This window comes from Branchiostoma belcheri, unplaced genomic scaffold (assembly GCF_001625305.1).
Source record: "Branchiostoma belcheri isolate BF01 breed outbred unplaced genomic scaffold, Haploidv18h27 scaffold15, whole genome shotgun sequence".
NCBI lineage: Eukaryota > Metazoa > Chordata > Leptocardii > Amphioxiformes > Branchiostomatidae > Branchiostoma > Branchiostoma belcheri.
Genome location: NW_017802935.1, coordinates 533,128 through 554,547, shown reverse-complemented (window position 1 = coordinate 554,547; position 21,420 = coordinate 533,128). Strand labels below are relative to the sequence as shown.

General features: G+C 48.0%; 1 protein-coding gene across 1 annotated transcript; it reads right to left on the bottom strand.

Annotated features, from left to right (window-relative positions):
- Positions 1–939: 939 nt before the first annotated feature.
- LOC109465164 (sacsin-like) lies at positions 940–21,288 on the bottom strand. The gene is made up of 15 exons (XM_019762312.1): positions 21,279–21,288; positions 20,408–20,496; positions 19,202–19,460; positions 17,832–18,497; positions 17,015–17,186; positions 16,206–16,383; positions 15,318–15,828; positions 11,933–14,636; positions 8,277–11,836; positions 7,237–8,114; positions 6,824–7,164; positions 3,359–6,724; positions 2,998–3,122; positions 2,601–2,775; positions 940–1,628 (listed from the first exon to the last, which is right to left on the bottom strand). The coding sequence occupies exons 1-15, from the start codon at positions 21,286–21,288 to the stop codon at positions 1,361–1,363; spliced, it is 13,302 nt and encodes a 4,433-aa protein (XP_019617871.1). The 3' UTR covers positions 940–1,360.
- Positions 21,289–21,420: the final 132 nt, after the last annotated feature.

Genomic DNA, 21,420 nt, shown 5'->3' with positions numbered 1-21,420 from the left:
GATGTGCGAGGAAAATCATTGTTTTAAGATGTTAGTATAAGTACTGTTCATACGTCAAACATTATTATTGTTGTTACTGCCGTTTTAGCTGTTTTTTTTATACTTGTAAATTGTGTCTGTATAACTGACTGAAACTGAATCTGAGGAAGGCTCCGGAAACTGATGATAGTGTGTAAGAAATTGTATACAGAAAAATGGTAAAGTATAGAACTGTCACTGATGATTATCATCAAAGGCTATTTAACAAAAACTGAGCTTAGTTAGTCTCGGCTTATAAACTGTAACATTAACACTTTAGTAGACGTTTTCGTACTCTTTTGGTTATGGAGCTAGGCAGCAGGGAGAAGGTTAACAGCACAATATTTGTATTCTTTTTTAGGGCATCTTTTGCCATTTTTTGACATTGTAAACTTACCACACCGTCTTAGTTATTGTCTTGTATACATTTTTACTTGGTTTGTACTTTTTTGTATCTGCTATACTTGGATCGTATATTAATGATGAATCCTCTACATTCAATATGTTCTCATATTTCAAATGGTGGTTTGTATAGTAATAATTTTGTCTTAATTGGTATAAAGGTAATAAAGTGAAATGCCTGTCAACTGTCCTGTCACTTATTCAAATGAAACATCTTTTAACCTCAACTTTAAAGTTCATCTGTGTTAGTAGAAATCATTATGAAGCAAGTTTAAACTGCATTTTCCAACACAAGAAATTGGACTCACCTCAACAGAGACGGGGGGCGCCACAGACTTTCTGCAACTTATGATCCACTGCTCACGGAGTCACGTGTGTTATCTGCGTGACGTCACGGAAGCGGTGGATCGCTCATTCCTTGACAAAGACTGGAGTTGTACAGTCGAAAATTTGGGTGATTCCATTTTGTAGTGTTGGAAATTACAGTTTAAACTTGCTTCATAATCTTTTAACCTCCCCTACTGAAGGCAGACTGCTACAGTACTGTACCTAATATACATACTGCAAAATCTCGGCACCAATTTCTGTGTACAAGAAGGGTCTTCTTTCAACAACCAGTGGGATTTTACATCCAACATTTTGAATTCCACACCAAAATCTACGAAGTTGGCCGCTCGTCTATGGCATCTAAGTACGTCGGAGCTGATGAAGTTCTACTAAGGTCTAAGAAAAAAGAGTCTTACTGGTCAAAGTAATGATCTATTTGCTATTACAAACAAATATTGCTTTGTCTATGACAACTTTTGCCAAAAATTCTAGTACAAAAAAAAGCTAGATAAAAATGCCTAAAAACAAAAACAAAGAATAATCCTAAACATCTGCTAGGAGAATAGGTTTGTTGGTTCCATACTTCCTGTGCCATGTTCAGAGAGCAGGCTTGCTAGTTTAGTGCGTCCTCCGTCCTGTCCAGTATAGTCTGCGCCAGGCGGACGGCGGTTTCTGCGTGCTGACGGGTGAACGCGTCGTGAGGAACCCTCGGTGCCGGGTGGAGGTTGGGGTAGCGGGCCCGCAGGTACACGTCATCACACCCGAGGTGCGACCCGAGGGACGACAGCTCCATGGCGGCATCGCCGACACCGGCCAGTTTACCCCCGCAGCTGGCCTCCAGCGCCCTCCCCATGCCGCCTATCTGGTGGATCATGTCGTACCTGTCGTAGCAGTATGGAATAGTAGCGTAAATTTAAAATCCATCTGTGTTGACAAGATGGACTGATAGTCATCGAAAATTTGGATGTTAGCACTCTTACCCTTCAAAAACTTGTCACTGCTGAAAGAATTCTCCAGTAACTTCATCTGTGTTGGTAGTTAGCAGTTACATGTTTAAAGTTAACCACATAGAGTCACCTGGACATTTTGTTTCACCGGACACTGTAAGAATGTTGGACACTGAACAAGACTACGTCCTGAGAGGGGTGAAAGAGGCTATTTACATCATTGCCATCACACTTCACTCATCCGTGACGGGGGCCGACATCGTCTACCAGATACATTTTACCCAGTGTTGACGTCACACTTCAAAGAAGCCACGTGACAAGCTTCACTGGGTCAGTCTACTGAGGAAGACCAGATTGACTGGTCGAAAGTTCTAGGTTAGAGAACTGAGTTGTGTTGGATCAAACGTTTTTGATTTACTTTTAACAGGATGGAATAGCTTGCGGTACATGAGGTACAAACAGCAGGAGTTGATAGAGCACATAATATTAATACGTAGATAGTTGGTAGGCGCACTGACCGTTAAGTTTTAAAATGCGTTAAATTGTATGTCAATTCTAATGTAGTTTGTATGATGTATGTCTAACTCCAGGAAGACTAGCTACATACGTGTACAAATGAATGAATGAATGAATGAGTGAGTGAGTGAGTGAGTGAGTGAGTGAGTGAGTGAGTGAGTGAGATGAGTGTATGAGTGAATGAGTGAGTGAGTGAGTAAGTGAGTGAGTGAGTGAGTGAGTGAGTGAGTGAGTGAGTGAGTGAGTGAAGGAATGAATGTATTTTTTTGTTATTGTGTCTTGCGACGTTGTCTCCCAGCCCATGTGGGTGTATGAGACACCAGTACAGAAGTCACATAGACATAGATATGTTTGTTAATGGAGGTAAAAAAAGGCACCTAAAGCACCTACCTGCCAAACTTTCCCAGTTGCACAGCTTTGAGAGCTTTCTCTGCCGCCTGGTGACACATTAGGCACGTCCACTCGTAGGAGGCGTCGGGACCGTTCAAGTTGCCCCTAGCGGCTTGTAGGTCTGCTGCAGCCTGGCGATGCCAGCGGGCCGCCTCACGTGGGTTGGGGATGCCACCTCCCTCCCCACCTTAAAGGTTTCACATCAATAATTAGTCTTAAACAAAATCTCAAGAATCACCTACTTCTTTATGTAACCCAACACCAGCCACCATGGTGACAGACGTCAACAAATCATGTCATTGGTCAGGTCAGAGGTCACTGTTTGGAGAAGAAGAAGAGGAAGAAACTGAGGTAAAAACAATATATTTCCTTCGGTAAACAAAACAAACAAACAAACCTCCGTCCGATCTAGGCGGGACCCACTGGCCCGAGCCGGTCCGCCAGCCGCTGAAGTCCCCGGCCCGGTACCGCTCGTGAAACTGCTCCCTCTGGTGGCGGTGGTACCCGGCGTAGGCGTTCCATCTGGTGATTTCATTTGATTTTAACCGATTATTATTATTCCTTCTATCCTATGTATCATATTTCTCAGTATGATGTACATGTCATTCTAAGTACGAAGGTGGCCTGTGTTATCAGCCTAACATTAATAAGCTGTCTCTGGACATCGTGTGCTTATATGCAATATTAAGACGAATTGAAAGGGTACCAAAGAAGTTTTATCTGTGTTCCTATACTAACAAGCTATCTTAAAGTCCCACCTGTTGAAGGAACTACTGAAGCTGCTGCCTCCGAAATCGAAGTCGTCAGTAGACCCAGCCCCTCCTCTCGTCCTCCTAGGAAGGCCCTTCTCAAGCCTGCTGATTTCGGCCAGGATATGTTTGGTCACCTCAGTAGCCAACTCCACGTTGTCGGGGTTCTTGTCCGGGTGCCATTGGAGATAGAGGCGCCTCACGACCTTCTTTCTCTCCGCTTCTGGCAGCTTCCACGCTTCCTCCAAGATGCTGCTGACCTCTTCCGTCGCGTCTTCGAGACTCTGAGGTAGTTTGGCTGCCGGGGTATCCTCTTGGTCCGTCTCTCCTTCGTACGGAACGAGCGGCCCCGGTACATTGGGGCGGCAAAACTTGTAGAGGTCCGCCGCACTCACTGTTTTTGTGTATCCGACATCTATGACATACTCCCTGCCCAGACCGAACTTGAGTTCAGTGTCTGTCGGCGCTTCTTTGATGACTTGTGCGTACAGAAACGTCATGGTGTATCCATCCTCCTCCTCCTCCGAATCCGACTCTAAGTCTGGATCGTACACCTCAAACCCCACATAGTCGCCGGGCGTGAAGAAGTGAGCTGGGTTGCTCGTCAGGAGGTGGTGATAGATTTCCGGAATGGGGGTGCCGAGGGTTGGTAGAGGAGAGTCATCTTGCTCACCCGAAGTGTAACGCTTTATCTTTGCCCTATCGAGTTTCTTGGGAATATCAGACGGATCTTTCACATTCAAGACCATCACGAGGTGCACAAGGTTTACGAGTGGACGCCCAAGACCATCGTTGATGACCTCCGTTAGATCACACAGAAAAGACTCGTACTCTTCAGACCCTGCGTCTGTATGTGCCACGTAGAGGGTGCTGTCTTTGATGAAACAGTAAGACGTGCCCTCGCTGCCTTCAATTCCCTCCTGTGATTCCTTGTACACAAGGCGAGTGACCAGTTCACGTTTGCAGCAGACTGTGACGGACGACACAAACTTTTCTACAGCAGTGATGACCTTCTTGTCGTCGCATCTTTCGAAGGCATGCTTCGCTAGACGAACTATGGCATGTCGAAAGTAGGTGCTCAAGAACAGCGACGCTAGTCTTGACTCCAGTACGCAATTGGTGCCCGCCACACAAGACATTTGCTCGTCTTCGTCACAAAGTTGTTCCTGTACGAGAGAGCTAAGATTCTTGGGCCTGAGATGAGATGGCAGTCGACTGATCAGCTCGTGCTCATCAGCAAACAAGCGACAATGCTCCAAGCGAACCAAGATAGGGTAGTTGAAGCCGCCCTTGACTCTGTCTGTGAACTGCGGGGTATCGTCGAATACAAGGTCTGTAGATTTGAGCAGCCTGCTCTCGCGACTGGGGAGGTACAGACACTGTAACTTGTGAAAGGAATCTTCCACTTCTCGAGTTTTGGAGGGTTGTCCTTGCCCGAACTGAATGGACGACTCAGACCTCAGGCAACGGAACATTCCAAAAAGGGCGCTGTAGGTTGCTTTCTTCTCGTTGGGGTTCAGGGGCTCGCCTCTAGATGAGACATACAGCGCTTCCAGAATCTTTGCGTATTGCATTGGCGTTGGCTTTTCTGCAGCCCCTATTGAGACAAAAAGCTTGTGGTATCGCCCAAGCTCTATGGGCATACCATACAGGTATGGCCGAATCTCATCTCCTTGGTCGAGATTGATGGCAACTTGCTCTGGTTGAACAAGTCTTCTGCCCTCTTCAACCACCATGCAGGGTACGTTCCCTAATTTTTCCTTCAACCAATCGCCATAAGAAGGTTTCACTGAAAGGAATGCGTAGACTTGCAACATCACTTTCCAAAGAGCTCTGCAGGCTGAGAGTGAGTTTGCTCCCTCTTCCGTCTCGTTGGCTTTCTGCTGAGCCAAATGCTGGCAAAGGCAGGAGACGTGGTCTGTAACGGTGTCCATTGATGGCAGTTTTTGGATGCCAAGTCGACGACTCAAAGCCTCAGTATCTCCTCGATATCTATAGTACAACTCGTGAGTCACACTATCGGGTAGAATATTCGCCCTTGTCCAGCAAAGTTCTTGTCTGTCTTCCGGCACAGCCACAGAATCCTTGAAGCATACAAAGGGCAGGACGTCGCCATTGGCTCCATATTGACTGTGCAGCTTCACCAGGGAACTTCGTGCCTTTACAGGTGCAATGAACCTGATACCAGAGACGTCTTCGATGAAACCTCTTTCCGAGTCAAAGTCCCGCACACTCTCCATGGTGAAGAAGTGCCTGACCAAAACGTCAGATTTCTCTGCCAATCGACTCTCTTCGCTCCTGGTTACTTTGGCCTGGTGTTCCACTTCCCTTGCATACTGCAGGAACATTTGGTTCGTTACCTTGTGAATGAGCCCAATTTCGACTAAGAACTGTTTCCATTTCAACATATCCTTACGATAATATTCAGGAAGGAAGTTCTCGTCTGAGACCATTACACTGAACACGGGATGGGCGTCGTCATAGAAATCACTTACGGGCCTTCGGCCTCCTTGCGATGGGATGATGCGTAGATATCGTAGACTTGCCAACAAAGACTTCTTTGTTTGTTCATGCTTCCCCACCGTATCCAACCCAATCAACATCTTTCTTAGGTACTCAAGGTGCACCTTCACTGCATCATCACTCAGGTGGTCCATGTTTGGGAAGATGTACTGTTGGTACACCTCGGCATCTGTGATCCCCGAGCATCCCAACGCTTTGTGCAGTCGCACGAGCTTGTGGATTTTCTCAAGGAAGACAGCGTCTGACCGCTTTATCCACTCGTCCATGTCGGCTGTTGGTATTCCCACAGGCAGTACGTGGCACTGGCTTATGTCGGTGAGGCTGATGAGTTTCTTGTGGATTGTCTTGTACAAGGGCAAGGATCGCAACATGTCCAAATTCGCTTCCTCAGCTTTGAGCTTGTCTACTTCTTCCTCGAAATACTTCAACAGTTCCGTCGCGTCGTCGGAGTCTATGGGAGTTGACGTGGTGGCTCTTTGCGCATCGAATAGGGAAGTCAGGACTCTTAGAATCCCTACGTGGTTTGTGAGAGATGAGACAAAACGTCTTGCGAACTGTGTAGGTTTTGCGTTGAATTGACGGTCCGGGGGTCCACGGAGACTATGTATGTTCAGCTCCAGACAGTGTAGCTTGCGCATAGCTTTTGCCACCTTGATCTGCTGTGAAGATGAGGCTCCAACATCGAAAGTCACCACAGTGTGGGCCTTGCACAGTGGGACCATGTAAGGTTTCCCTGGCTGCACCATAGGGATTTTACTTATATCGTAGGTTGAGTCACCGTGACGGCCCATCTTCAGTGAATGTGTGCAAGCCGGCAAGACAGCCCAGTTTCCAAACAAAGTTTTGATCGTCGAAAGGTAAGTGTCTTGGTCTGACTTCTTCTTTGGCATTTCTTGGTCTGACTTCTTCTTTGGCATTTCTTGGTCTGACTTCTTCTTTGGCGTTTCTTGGTCTGACTTCTTCTTTAGCATTTCTTGATCGAGGAATTGCCAAAAAAGATATATCCAACATTGTGGGGGAGACTGGTTCCATTCAACAGTGTTCCCTTGTCTGAATACACTCTCGTTCAGTTCACGTGGCAACAGGTCACACAAAGCTTCGATATTGAAGGGAAGAACTGACTTATCAGTGTCTTGCCTTGGTAGGTCCGAGAGGCACGACAAGTCTACAAACAAGTGTGGCGCACTTGGGACGAGGTCGGCGTATTTAGTGGCAAACACGGGGCATGAGACGTCGAAGACCCTCATAATGTTATCCGCTGTCAGGAGCAAAGGGAGGCCATGTAGTGCATGCTCCTGTTTTGTCTTTTGTGGGTCTGACACAGGCTGGCCATCTAGTATGTGCTCCTGGCCTTCTTCCTGTGCTTTCTTTGCTGACAAACAGTAATGAAGAACCACTTGAAGGTTATCTGGTTCTTTGAAACTTGTGCTGGACACCGGGGCAGGAAGCGACGCTCCAATACGACACAGCGGTTTGTCATCTTTGTACGTCTGGAGAAAGTCGACCACTGACTCTGGCTTCACTCCCTTTACGTCAACTTCAGCTTGCTGGAAGGCGCAAAGAATTCCTGTTGGACTGGCTAGCAGGTTGAAACCTAGGGCCAAGAGGCTGTTTTCAAGGACTTGTTTTCTGCGCTTTTTATCGCTCTCTGTGCCCCCAGCATCTTTGTACGTCAATGTGTTGAAAAATGCCTCATCTTTTCCAGCTCCAGTTGGAGGTAGCCATTCCAATGTCATCTGGTGGTGGCTGCTGCTTCCTGGCTCACCATCATTGGGTCTGCAATCATCGGCTGTAGACCGAAAAACCGGCAAAAGGCGAAGATGTTTGCGGTCGATGTGCTGGTAGAAAGCTATCGACAGGTCTTTCCACCCCCCAGTCGTCTTTGAGACGGACGGAAAGAGACTGTGATATGACTCCAGTGATTTGTAGATGTCCCGTGCCTTTGGCGCTGACGATGGTTTCTGTTCTTCCTCAAATTCCGCTGCTCGTTTCACATCCAGCACTGCGGCGTACGCCGGAGCGATGACTTCTCTGATCAGCGTCTTGTTCCAGTCCGACTTCATCCCGCTGCCATTCTCGTCTCTCCACAGGTTTCTCCGAGCATCGTCTAGGGCGAAATGGCCATTCACATGGACCGGGAGCCGTGTCTCGATGGGTAGCGGCAGGAAGCAGAATGCACGCTTGGGCCCCGTATGATAACACTTCTGATCACTCTTTGATTGATGATGAGCCTTTGATAGATCTGCCAACCCTGCCCCTTTGGATGATAGATAGTATTTTTCCAGCACCTTTGCGTACTGCAGCGGGGTTGGTTTCTCGGGGACCCCGGTAGACACAAAGAACTCGTGGTGCGGTCCGAGCTGTTTGGGTAAGCCATACAGGTGTGGTCGAGTCTGGAACTCTTGAGGGAGTTTGCAGCCGCTGTGGCAGATAGCTGTTCCCCCTCTTGGAAGTAGACCCAACTCGTTTGACGCGCGGGCCTCCTTGATGCTGTTTGGGATGTCCTTGTCCTCAAATCCGATTCTCTGGTGCACTATCCAGCTCTCCTGGTGCTGACTGTTGTCACGTAGGTCCAAGTTGTACGTGACATGGTGAGTTGGCATTGCGTGGAGAGGCTCTTTACTGTGAGCACATTCGGCCACGTAGTCGGCAAACTTCCGCCGATCTTGCTTTGCCTCCTCCGAAATGAGTGCTTCCGCGTGATAGAACTCACTGGAAGTTCCGTCTGTCTCAATGATGGAGATCTTGATCTTCTCCACGCTGTTGAGGAACAGGAGCACCTCAAAGCTCTCCTTTTTAAATGTATCTATGAGATCCGTAATTTTTTCTTCCGTCACTTCTTCGTTGCTGATTTCGGATCCCTCTGCCATGGTCGCCGTGCGTAGAGGGAATCTGAACACGGTGCTGTCTGGAGACGAGAACGCGGGCCGGTCCTTGAGATAGCAGCCAAACACGTCCTTGTATTGCTCTCTGAGGTCGGCGTCGATGTCCCGTAACATGCGTCCCGGGCACTCCTGTCTCGCTCCTGGGACGAAGCGGAGCTGCGGGTCGAAAACACACAGCGTGTCTCTGCCTGTCATGAAGGACGGGCAGTCCGTCAGGTGATAGACCGCGTTGAAGCCGACTCCATACTTTCCGGTCTTTACCGGATCATGCCCCTTGCTGCCCTTTCCGAGGTTCTGTATGCCGGTTAGATCTTCCTCTGTGAAAGGTCTGTTGTTGTAAACACACAGGGCAGGTCCTTGCAGGTCCTTCCAGGTGTCGTCGAAGATGTACTGGGTGCCGTGATGACGCTTGTCGAACACGAAGTGGATTTCTGTTGCTCCGGCGTCGTCGGCATTTTGCAGCAATTCCTTCAGGATCTCCTTACCGAAGGGGTAAGCATTCAGTAAGTTTTTGATTCTGTTGGTCAACTGTTCCACCTGGCCGAAATCAGTGCCAAAATAGGACAGGTTGTGTGAGTAGGCCTCCAGAGACTTGTGTCGTACCGGCTTCACTCCCAACTTGTCCACAGCCAGGTCTCTTGTCATGCCCTTATGACAGAACACCATGCATTCCCTCTGTTTGATCCAGGCACAGTCATTATAACATACATCAGAAGGCCGGCGCAACACGCCAGTCTCGTCCGGGATCCAAAGGCTATGCTTTTGGATGTCTCCTTTCTCCTGGTCGCTGGCTACTTTTAACAGTTGCAGCGCTAGGTTGACTTCATGAGATTTTAGCCTCTTGTTTCCTCTGTCTTCCTTCAGGTGGTCAAGTGCTCGTAAGAAGTCGCAGGCTTCAAACGCTGTTTTGACTTTGCAGACAGAAAGGAGATGTCTAAGTTCTGTGGCCAGTTCATCCGGCACGCGGTACAGGTAGGGCGCGCAAGTGAACTTCAAGTCAAAGGACACGTCTGACGGGAGTAGAAACCTCTTCGTCGTCTGGCTCATGATCATGATGAACGGAGTCTTGTACAGTCTTGTACCAATCTCATTCTCGTTGTCTTTTGAACCCTTACAAAGATTTTGTAGGTGTTGACATGTTTTGAGGTACGATTGTTTCGTGCAATCCAGACCTTCCTTCGAGAGAGTCTTCATGTCAACGGCGATGATGGCCATAAGGTTTGCCAGGGTCTCAGACAGGTTAGGGGATTTATCTTCCAGACCAAGAAAGCTGCTGAGGTTGGTTGGCACTGTGTAGGTGCTGCTGTGTTTCCCCTTCTTTGCTGTGACAATTCTACTGCACATTATCGGACAGGAGACGCCTGCAATCTCGTGGTTCTTGCTGGGCTGAAGTTCGGCGGCATAAAGCAGGGCGTCTGCGGGGTAGTCAGACCCTTTCCAGCCAAAGGGCCATTCTCGGGGCTTCTGCATGACAGGCAGAAACGGAATGGTGGACAGATGTTTTCCTGCCTGTTGCTGCTGCCCTTTCTGTCCTTTCTTGTCTCTTTTCTCCTTCGTTTTCCCAACGATGAAGTCAAGCAGGGCGACGATTCGCTTGCGAGACGCATTCGGATTGACCTTGTTCAAAGGAGCTACCGACTCTGCACGTTCGATGACGACATCCCACGGCGCGTCATCCTTACACATGCCCAGTTCTGTTAACACCTGCAGACGGGAAGGTTTCAGGTAGGTGTCTTTGGAACCGTGTGGAAACCTCTGATCCTCGGAAAGGAACATAGCAGAGAGTTTTCCATCGGGATGTATGAGGTCTCCAGGGCGGGACAGTTCTTGCCCTCTTGGGCTGGTGGGGATGCAGGCTGTGGTTCGGATTATTTCATTGTATTCTCCGTTTTCCCTGCCTAAAATACGGAGCATCAGGGGATCCCGTATTTTTCCAGACAGTTCGTGTATCCTGGGGAAGAACAGTTTGCGGTAGAACCTCTCCTCTCTGTATGTGTGCTCGGAGAGAAGCTTGGCACACCCGGCCTGTTCGAATCCTTGCCGTGCCCACTCGGGCACCTCAACGACAGTGTGGTCCGGAAGACACTGTTGTAGTGCCTTCTTGGCGGGAACATTTTCACCTGACTTAAAGTTCATTTCAGGATCAAGGAATACTGCCGATGTGAAACTCAACCACTGTCCCCCAGACTCAAACAGAGGCGGAAGTGTTCCACTGGATGACAAGGCAGCGTAGAAAGCTTTCACGAGGACGCTGTAGTGTGTGTTGCCAGTAATGTGAAGGGGGTTAGGCCAAAAGCTGTAGTACTGATAGGGAGTTAGTAGCACCCCTTTCTTTGCCATGTCACTGATGTCTAGAAGCATTGTGATGTAGGCCTTACACACAGCGTCCTCCATAAGAGCCTTGTTCCACTGCACCTTCAGGTCGTCCCGGTCGGTGCTCGTCTCCTCCCACAGCCCTCGGCGATTGGACGCGACGGCGAAACTGCCGTTCACGTGAACAGGCAGGCCTGTTGGGATAGACAGGGGCAGGAAACAGAACGCCTCTCCGTTTGGGGGACGGCTGTTCATGGAGGCGTCCTGATTGCTGCCATCACTTGACTTCAGCAACGCTGCCACGCCACCGCATGGAACAAGCCCGGCCATCTTCCCTCTCTCGTCCAAAGCTAACTGCAGTGATGTCGACGTGCCCATGCAGGACGAAATGATCCACTCCTCACTCACGTCATTGCCCTCCACCTCTCGGCGGGTTACCTTGACTACCATGGATGTTTCTGGACACTCCTTCGTGCTGTTAGTTCCCTGGCGCTTCATGAATTCCGACGTCGCCAGCAGACAGTTGCTTTGAATTTGGAACGGGTAAGTTAATCTGCGACTGTGAGAAGGCGACTGGATCTGCATTTTACGCAGATATTCCACGGGCGACTTTGAGACGTGGAACTTTTCCAACATGCTCGAAGGGTCTTCGGACTCATCCAGGGTGTACATCGTTACTTGTCTGACATTCTGGGTAAAGAGTAGAAGAGGTTTCAGGCCTTTCTTGAAGCTTTCGAGTAGCGATTCCATGTTTTCATTGGAAGGCCTTTTCATGTTCTCATCGCCAGACTTCTCCATGTTTTCATTGCTAGGCTTTTTCATGTTTTCATTGTCAGGCTTTTTCATGTTTCCATTGCAAGGCTCGCTGTACGACACCTTACTAATCTCGCTTACGGCTGCTTCTTGTGGTGTTCTTAACGGGAGCCTGAACAGCGTTCCGTGGTAGGGGGAACTGCTGCTGTACCCAAAGACACCCTGGAACGGTTTGAACTGGTTTTTGAACCTTGCCAGCCTTTTGTTCTTCTGCAGGTCAAGTCCGATTCCTGGTTTAGACTTATCTTTGATGTGTTTTGACAGGTGCGTGGCGTGTGGGTCAAAGAACACGACTCGACTGCCACTGACGAAACTCGGCACGTCTGTGACATGGTACACAGAATTGAAGCCGACCCCGAATCTGCCCACCTTCTCAAGGGCCTCCAGCTTAGTTTGCCCTCCTAGGTTCTGGATATTCTTGAAGTCCTCCTCGCGGAACGTGGCGTTGTTGTACGCCCACAGCGCCGGTCCGTGGCACACCTCCATGCCTTGGTCGATCAGACCCTCCCTGGAGTCTTCGTTCTTCCGCCAGTCGACAAGGAACTTCACTTCCGTTGCTCCAGCGTCGTCCGCGTTTTGAATGAGTTCTTTGAAGATCCCAGCTCCCTCGGGGTAGTCGTTCAATATGTTCTTGAGACGCTGTGTGACTTTCTCGTACTGCCCACACTGGTCGAACCCAAATTCCTCGGCATTGACGACCCGCTGGCTAAGAGACGGCACCTCCAGTCGTCGTGCTGTGTCTAACGGTATCAGTTCGTGGAGAAGCTTGAATTCTCCATCCGCGTCGTCATCTAGTATTTCCTGCGCATCGCTCCAAGATTCATCGTTGTACGTGCACGCGCTCACGGGTTCCAACACCAGACGAGAGCTGTCCTTCGTTGCTATGGGCACCAATATCTTGTCCCGTACCTCTTCAAGGATGCTAGGATCAAGGTGGTGGACTAACCAGCCTATGATGTCCACGGATAACTTCAGATCTCTTTCTAATTCTGTCGGCATCTTTGGCTCTTGTTGATTTATTTCGTACAACATTTCCACCAGGTCCGTTTGGTCAAGGCTCTCCTTGACGCCAGCCTTACTGAACATGTGCTTGAATTTACTGAATTCCTCCGGCAGAATGAATCTGTATGGTGCAAGGTTGATGTTGAATTGGGAGGTCAGCGCCACTGCGTTCGGCGCTGCCAGACCGTCGCCCTGCCAGATCCATGGAAGGAAACCTGGGGAAGACAGTAACTGTATGGCAACTGTCTCTCCTGCTTTTAGTCTAGCGTCAATGTACTGATAGATCTCGGTCAACATCTGTACAACACGGTGCTTGTCAGGGCGTGTTGACTCTTTGTAATGTCGACATACCGTCTCGAGCTGTCCGACGACTTTCTCGATCGGCAGTCTGCCCTTGTCCCATCCGAAGGCAGAGATGAAGTCAACAGATGTCCTCCCGTCATCAACAATCGGCATGGTCGCGCCGACGAGCTCTGCACACTCCGAGCCTCGGGCATCTCTTGGGCTTACAAAAGCGGTGCTGTTTGCCTCGGGATACCACTGCAGTCCAGGCAGATAGGACTTGGGTCTTTCTGAGCAGACTGGTAAGAAGCTCACGTCCATGAGCGCAGTTTTAAGGAGCACGCCGTTGACGAGAGTCGTGAGCATAACGTGATCAAGAACGGACATGATTGCAGCGGCCTTTCGTTTTGCATCGGGCAGGGTCAACTTTCCAGAATCATAGAAGGCCTGTACGTTCTTAGCACTGCCTAGAATGTCCTGTGCAGAAACCTTCTGTCGCATTCCAAGCACTAGCAAAGATGTCAGTATGTCCCTGTCTGCGTACGGTGGTCCTGGGAATACTGGTTCGCCCAGTAGCACATCGGAGTCCGCCGCCTCAGGGCTGAATAGCTCGGTCGGGGCCACTTTGTCTTTGGTGTTGCTGTTGGTCGTCACGAATGCCAAAGTTTGGATTTTCTCAATGATGCTCGGATCCTTTGACCGTAAAGTATGGAGACTCCTGAGGACCCACAGCATGAGAGAGTCCGTCTGTTCTGTTGAGTAGTCGCCGCGGCGAGCCTTCTCTATCATCCCTGCCATAAGCTCTGTTGTACTCAAATTTTGTAGACCAAGAAGCCGCCCAAGAGCCTGTGATTCAAGGTCTTTAGTGACGATGAGGGTAGTAGGAAAGGATAGACCTTTAGGGAGGGGGTCAGTAGTCAGGTCTGGAGCGATCTGTCGCGTCGTTCCTCCGGGATCCAAGGCTGCCAGGTAGCTTGCCTTCAAGTTTGTGTCATCGACAGCTTCAAAGATGGGTAGTTTGGCCAGAAGGCTGCGCTCCTTGGCGTGGAGATCGTCTCCTTTGGAAAAGAAAGCCCGTAACGCGCCTTTAGCTTCGGCGCTCAACGCGTCGACCTTTGGGATTACTTTGTCCTCCCCGACGGCAATCAGAAGCCTCAGCAGCCCGGCCGGGGTGCAGCGGTGGATGAACTCCTCAAGCTTCGGGTGGCTCAGGTAAGGCGGGGCGTCCTCGAGCACCGTGGCACCCACGTCACAGACAAGGCTCTTGATGACGTCAGGCACCGTCGTTTCCCCATATTTGGGGCGGATAACCGTCGAGGGTTGTTCCAGTCGGACCAGAGTAGTCGCGTTCGTCCCGACTACGGGGAGGATAGGAAGGCCGACAAAGGGGCTGAGATCGTCGGCGAAGTGAGCTTGTAGATACTGCCATAGCTGGGGTAACCAATCCGCTGAGGGCTGCTGAAGCTGCGAACGCGCGTCGGGGTGCAAAGTCACATGACTTACCTGCAACCAATCAGGCGGCAGTGCGTCTCTCAGAGAACTGGCAACAAGCTGCGGGGTGAGATGACGCAGTTGGAGGCAGGGCTGGCCGGTTAGGGCTGGAAAGAAGAAAACTTGAATTTTTTCTCTCCTTTTGTTTGTTTGAATCTTTGTTTGTTCATGAGATGCTCACGTCGGCCTAGAGGTTGCTTTTCATTGAGGTCATGGGGGAAGAGGGCTAGACAAAACGTTTAACAAAAATACAGTGTACATCATCTTAAAATCTATATACATATTTTTGCACATACATGGTACAAAATAATATTACATAAGAGTGAGAGCAGCTTGTATGAGGGCAGTGCCCGTTCCCATTTGTCATTTCTGATTTGTTACTTTAAGAATCTCTATGTCATTGGGGATAGAAACAGGAACACAGTCAAAGACACACAAGATTGGTAGTAATCAGAAGGTACCCATACCACACGATTCATGCACCATCGAAAAAAGTAACTACACCAAACATTCAATTGCCTTACCTGGTTGATGTTGCTCACTGAAAGCCAATCGAAATAAATCAGTAGTCTAAGAATATTTGCCATGGAAAGTAGGCTCTCCAGCTGCATTGCTAAATACATTTATTAACCCAATATCTGAAATGTTTCGGTAAGTACCTTTTCCTTCTGCCTCTGTCGCAGCCTTCTGCAGATGGTGTAGGGTTGGTTTGTTGATGTCCGTGTCCAGAAAACGACCACTGAGACCCGGGAGGAGTGTCCTGGGATGCTCTTCAGATTCGATGAAGATCGTTTTGTCTTCTTTTGTCGAGAACGTTGTGAAGGTCTTGTCGGCCAACGGAAGGAGTTCGATCCCTTCCATCGCGTCATACTTCTTGTCGTCGAGGGCGTACTGTAGCCAGGCCAGTTTCTGCTTTCTGGAACCGTTCTGCACGCCCGTTGTCTTCATGGGTGTTCTCAGCAGCTCTGGGGTGACTTCTTTGAGAGAGGAGCGGGAGAACGTGTGGTCGACTGCCTGCATGACGTGTTTATAATTAGACAGCGTCACCACGTCTAGTCCCGCACCGACCAGGTACTCCAGAACGGCAGTTGGAACAGACGTCCTGTTGAAGACTGCATCTCTCGGCGTGATCCACCTCCCTCTGTTTTCAGGTACCGGTGTCCACACAACCTTTTGGAATGAATGAATCTTTATCATTCAACCGGTAAACATACATTCTGTATCAGTCTGAATTTTGTTGAATTTACAAAGTACAGCTCAGGACTTTTTGAAATTTGCATTCAAGGTTTTGAACCCACCATCAATTATTTACTTTAAAATTCACTTATCATAAACACTAGTTTCGGTTAAATGTTCTAGAAAAGCATGTACTGGTCAGAATCAGTTCATTAATGTGCATATACATATAAAATAAGCACCTTGTGCCATACTTTGAGAATATGTAGTACATGTCGTCATGTACATGTAATCACTCGTTCAACAGGTGTACCAGGTTGGGGATAGGAGAGTTTTTAAATCTGTTCGTTCGACAGAGTGGAATGTCTAACCTTCTGGTTGAGCACAATGTTGAAGAACGGTTTGAGGGCTTCGCGCCAGTGCTGAGCCGTGCTGTGCATCTCCGGGAGCGCCCGGTAGAGGGCATCTTTGTCACAGCAGTGCGTGGCGTCCGTGACGAGGCGGCAGTAGGCAGACGGCAGGATCTCCCGTACCAGAACCTCGTTCCACCTGGACAGGAGAAAAAAACAGAAACGCCATAAGAGAGTACGAATACGTCTGCGAGTGACGTCCAGGAAGATTTTAGTTATGTGATAATTGTTAAACGATTCAAATCACACTTTATGGCTTTATGGCTGCTAAGTGATGGCGTTGTGTGTTTACCGTACAACTTGTGTTGTTTGAAGAATATACCAATGATAAATAATACACAGCTAAATAGCAGACTATGAACATTGGAAAAGAAACAATGTTTTTTTTCGTATTCAAGACGGTACAAATACACAAATCAACAGCACTGTAGTAAGTTACGATGTGGACATTGACGAAATGTCGAATATTCACAAAGGTTCTGCTTATCTATAGGTAATAGGCAGGGGCGTGGTGGATGGATGAAGTGCACGGAAGATGTCAGGATTACTTGACGTGGTAAGTCACTGGTACTTATTCATCGACATATATAGGGTCGCCCGTTAGCTAACATTTCAAAGACGCGGAGAAAAGTAGTAACGTGTCGTAAAATACCCTTACGGGTCATTGAAGACAAGCAGCACAAAAAGATTGGTCACTACCTTCCTGCGAGGAGTAACATGTTACAATGTCTCCTTTTACGGAGCTTCGGAGGTATACCGAGATATCCTACCTCGCTGCGGAGTCGCTCTTCTGGTCCGTCCCTGTCCACTTCAGACTCCTCCTGTTGTCGCTGACGCCGAAGAAGCCGTGCACGTGGACAGGCAGGCCGGTGGACAGCTCAGGTTCTGCAGGCAGCGGCAGGCAGCAGAACGTCCGCCCGGCAAACTTTCTACCTCCACCAGGGTCTGTAAAAAACAATCAAAAATCGTTAATTAAAAAAGCAATTAAAACTAGAAAGGTAACATTTGCAAAGCAAATGCATGATGTTTACCTTCGCATAAGGTAATTCTTACTCATTCACAAACAGATATGGTGACAGGAGTCGAAATCCCCCATACTATGAAATTGCAACATTATGTAACCCAACACCAGTTACCATGGTGAGAGATGTCTGGTTCAGGTCATTGACCAGGTCAGAGGTCAATGTTTGGAGAAGAAGAGGAAACGTAGCAAAAACAGTATGTTTTCCTTCGGTAAACATAATCATCAACCTTCTGCCAGCATCTGTAAAAAAACTGTTAATCCTGAAGTTTGGAAGGAGGCAAGGACTTTGTATCTATATATTTGTAACAGTCAAAAGCACGACCAACAATCCACAGGATAGAAATCTCCAAATCTCTTACCGATGTTTTTGTTTTAGCAAATGCATTCCCGATGGCTAATTGCAAGTTCAGAAGAAGTTTATTTGGTATAAGAACAGGCACAAATAACCACTGTTAACTCCTACAAAACTACTAAGTTTGACTTCTTTAAGTAACATGATAACGGACATAATAACGACACTACAAGCAGTCTCTCACCAATGTTGTTGTGCAGAGGCGGGTGGTCGGCCATCGGCATCGCCACTCCTACCCACGGAAGCAAGCTGAGCTCTGCAGACAGCTTCTGTGCCTCTTCCGAGATCCCCCGGCCCTTCACGTAGCTTGTGACGAGCCAGTCTTGGGTCGGTATATCACCTACTGTCATTGAGAATCGGCAGGTACTAACGACCGTGTCTCGGTCTTCTATTGGTACCTTCAGAGCTTCTTCCACGGCAGCATGGAAACTGGAGGCCCCTTCTTGTTCAGAGGAGATGCTCATGGAAACGCAGTACTTTGGGACTCTTTGACCCGACTCTTCTCTGGTCATCAGCTTGACAGACCGCACGTGATGCAGGAACAGCAGGACAATGTCGCCGTCTGACTTGAAAGAGTCGAACAAGTCCACAATCTTGCCATCATCATAGAGGGTCGCAGAGATTTTTGACTGCTTCTGTCTCAAGGGGAATCTGAAGATGGTCCCGTTGAAGAATCCCGTCTTGAAGGGATCTTCGGCACCCTCGAACTCGAAGAGGTTCTTGAAGGGAGAGAACTGGTCTTGTAGGCTCTGAATCTCCTCCGCATGTTTCTGTAGGTGCCATCTACGGCCGCCTTGAGTTCGGCCTTTTACGATGAAGATATCCTCCTGCGGATCCGAGATGGCGACGTAATATCCGCTCAGGATCATCGGAAGATCTAGAAACCAGATATAACGTTAGCACAAGTTACGTTGAAGAGCAAAGTCATTGATGAATAGGTCCATCAGTCACAAGTCTCGACCTAGTCTCGTGTTCTCGCGAGACTAGGTCACTCCGTGATCAAGATGTACAGTCGACATCGAAAATTTGAAGGTACGAGTTTCAATCTTTCAAAAACAGTCACTGATTGAGGAATATTCTACTAACTGCCAGAGTCATTTAATATTCACAACCACTTCTTTAACAAGAGCCGACGTTTCGGTGATCTGCCATCTTCATTTGTGCAACTATGACTGACTCACTGTGCATTGAGTTATTCTATAAGATAGGTGTTACTGCTAACAATGCAAATGCAATTCATTCTTCGACATCCTTTGGCCTCAATTGATGAAGACCATGGAACTACATCCCGGTACTCCAGCCATGAAATGGTAGTCTCCAATCAGACTCGAGGTTGTGGGAGAATGATCGTTAGCTTTTTATATACGGCCCTTTTTTGTACGTACCCCCACCCGTCGGTGGCTAATGGATACTGACTGGCCAATGGATACTGCCTGGCCAATGGTGGATACTGCCTGGCTAATGGATACTGCCTGGCCAATGGTGGATACTGCCTGGCTAATGGATACTGCCTGGCCAATTTGATACTGTCTTTTTACCACCGAAAGGGATCTGGTTGGAGATTAATGAAATGGATCTCACCTGTTAGATGGTACACGGAGTTGAATCCCTGCCCGAAGCGTCCTATCTTCATGGGGTCGGCCTTCTTCGCGCTCCTGGACGTCTTCTGGAGGTTCTTCCAGTCCTGCTCGGTGAAGCGGGCGTCGTTGTAGGCGCACAGGGCCGGGCCCTGGTACCGCGCCAGTTTGGGAGAGTGGAGCGTCCGGGTGCCGTACTGGGTCCGGTCGTACAGAAACCGCACCTCACTGGCTCCGGCATCCTCGGCGTTCTGGATCAACTCCTGGAAGATGGGAGTTAACAACAGTCTTATACATATAAATATATACAGTTTTTAGCTCGTATCTAAGATAATTTTATTGTTGTAATGTTATATGCCATGTCCATGTACAACGGAACTACTAGTAGTAGGAACGTAGGAGAGTTCCAGGTCTGTGTCATTTTCCAAACAGGGAAAAGGCTCAAAGTTTTGAAACTCCCATCCCTGTTATACAATGGCTTTGTGACTTAAATGCACTTGTCCTATTATATTCATCATTGCGTCATTCTTGTCAAAAGTCATTGTCTTGTCAAAACTCGCAACTATGTGAAATATTTACAGCTATGTGAAATACGTGCTTTATTCAATATAATTATGAATCTTTGCATATTCCCACGACCAACTTCCTGCTGGCGCCCGAAGAGATTCTGGGACCTACCTTCCTGTGTCTGACCTTTTGTGGTCCGTGGGTAGAGTCCATATTTTAAATAATAATAAATGGTTTTTATTGTCCAAACAGTACCCGTGCAGTCGCAGCCTTTATACGGCTGAATTGGTGCAGGGTATCACATAATAATCAATACAAATCACAACAATTACAACAATCAAATAATACAAATAATACACATATTTGTTCCACAATCATTTTTGTGGAACTGTCGCAAGGGTCTGTGCGGCTGCCATTCGGCGCCACAAGGTGACCTCAATACGACTTTCCCCAACCGAAGTTAGGTACCCATTCACACCTGGGTGGAGTGAGGAAATTCGTGTAAAGTGCCTTTCCCAAGGGCACAACGTCGGGGCGCATGTTCAGGCGTGTCCCGGGTACGACTCGGAATCGAACCCGGGTCTCCCGGTTCACAGTCGATTGTTCTAACCACTACACCACCCGACGCCACTTTCAATAAATATATTTTCCCACCCATTTGTGTGAATACACGAGCAAACGTTAAGACACACACATTTCTTACCTTCAGAATCTGCCCCCCGTCTGGATACCTGTTGAGAATTTCCTGAATGTACTCATACAACGGCGGGGTCGACTGGCCAAATTCGTGTGCTGTATACAAAAGAATTAGTTAATCGTGATCGTGATGAATCTTTATTGCATGTTCTTGCCCAGACGGGCTCAATGCACAAGAGGACATGCAGTATGCAAAACATGAATATTGAATACTGGAATGCTATATTCTAATGCTAATTGCTGGGAATTTATACATTATAACAATACTATATACTACCTATCATCTACTGTTAGTTGCCCTTTCTTCTCTCTTTTTGAAACATTTGGAAACATAATTAAATAGTTTCTCTGCTATACATTCGTTCTTGCATGACATCAAGTGTTTAAACGTGTCCTGCTTTGACATTTTCTTGCATATCCTGTCTAATTGCTAAATCAGAACAACATCATGTTTACAGCGTGTTTACAGCATGTTGAGTTGTGTGTGATACAGCTGCAATACGATAGATGTAAAATATTGAATTTCGTACTATCTTTCCCTTGTAAAACAATCTGAATGTGGTAGGGATTGTGTAGTCTGGTTACCAAACCTATTATAGCTCCCGAGTCCTACATCTATTTGCGGAGAGGATGTAGGACTCGGGAGCTATAATAGGTTTGGTAACGAGGCTAGGGATTGTGATGATATTTTGTGTATTTTGTAAAACCTGTTATTTAATTTGACATTCAAACTATTAGGACTTCAAGATTCTGAGTCCACCACATACATGTACAATATTATGTGATCGATATTACTTTAGACCTGCCGTAAAGTTTAAAACTTCGAAATCTGAAGTAAGGACTGTGGTTGTCTACTACAGCATGAAGACATAACTTACAGTCTGCCATGATGCAGAAGTTCACAGCAGAGTCTTTCTCCGTGACATCGTCGCAGTCAGTCTGTTTGGTTTGGCGGGACAGGAAATTGTGGCGACGGGACAGGAAAGCGTGCGTGAATGGCACCCAGGCTACTCTCTAGGG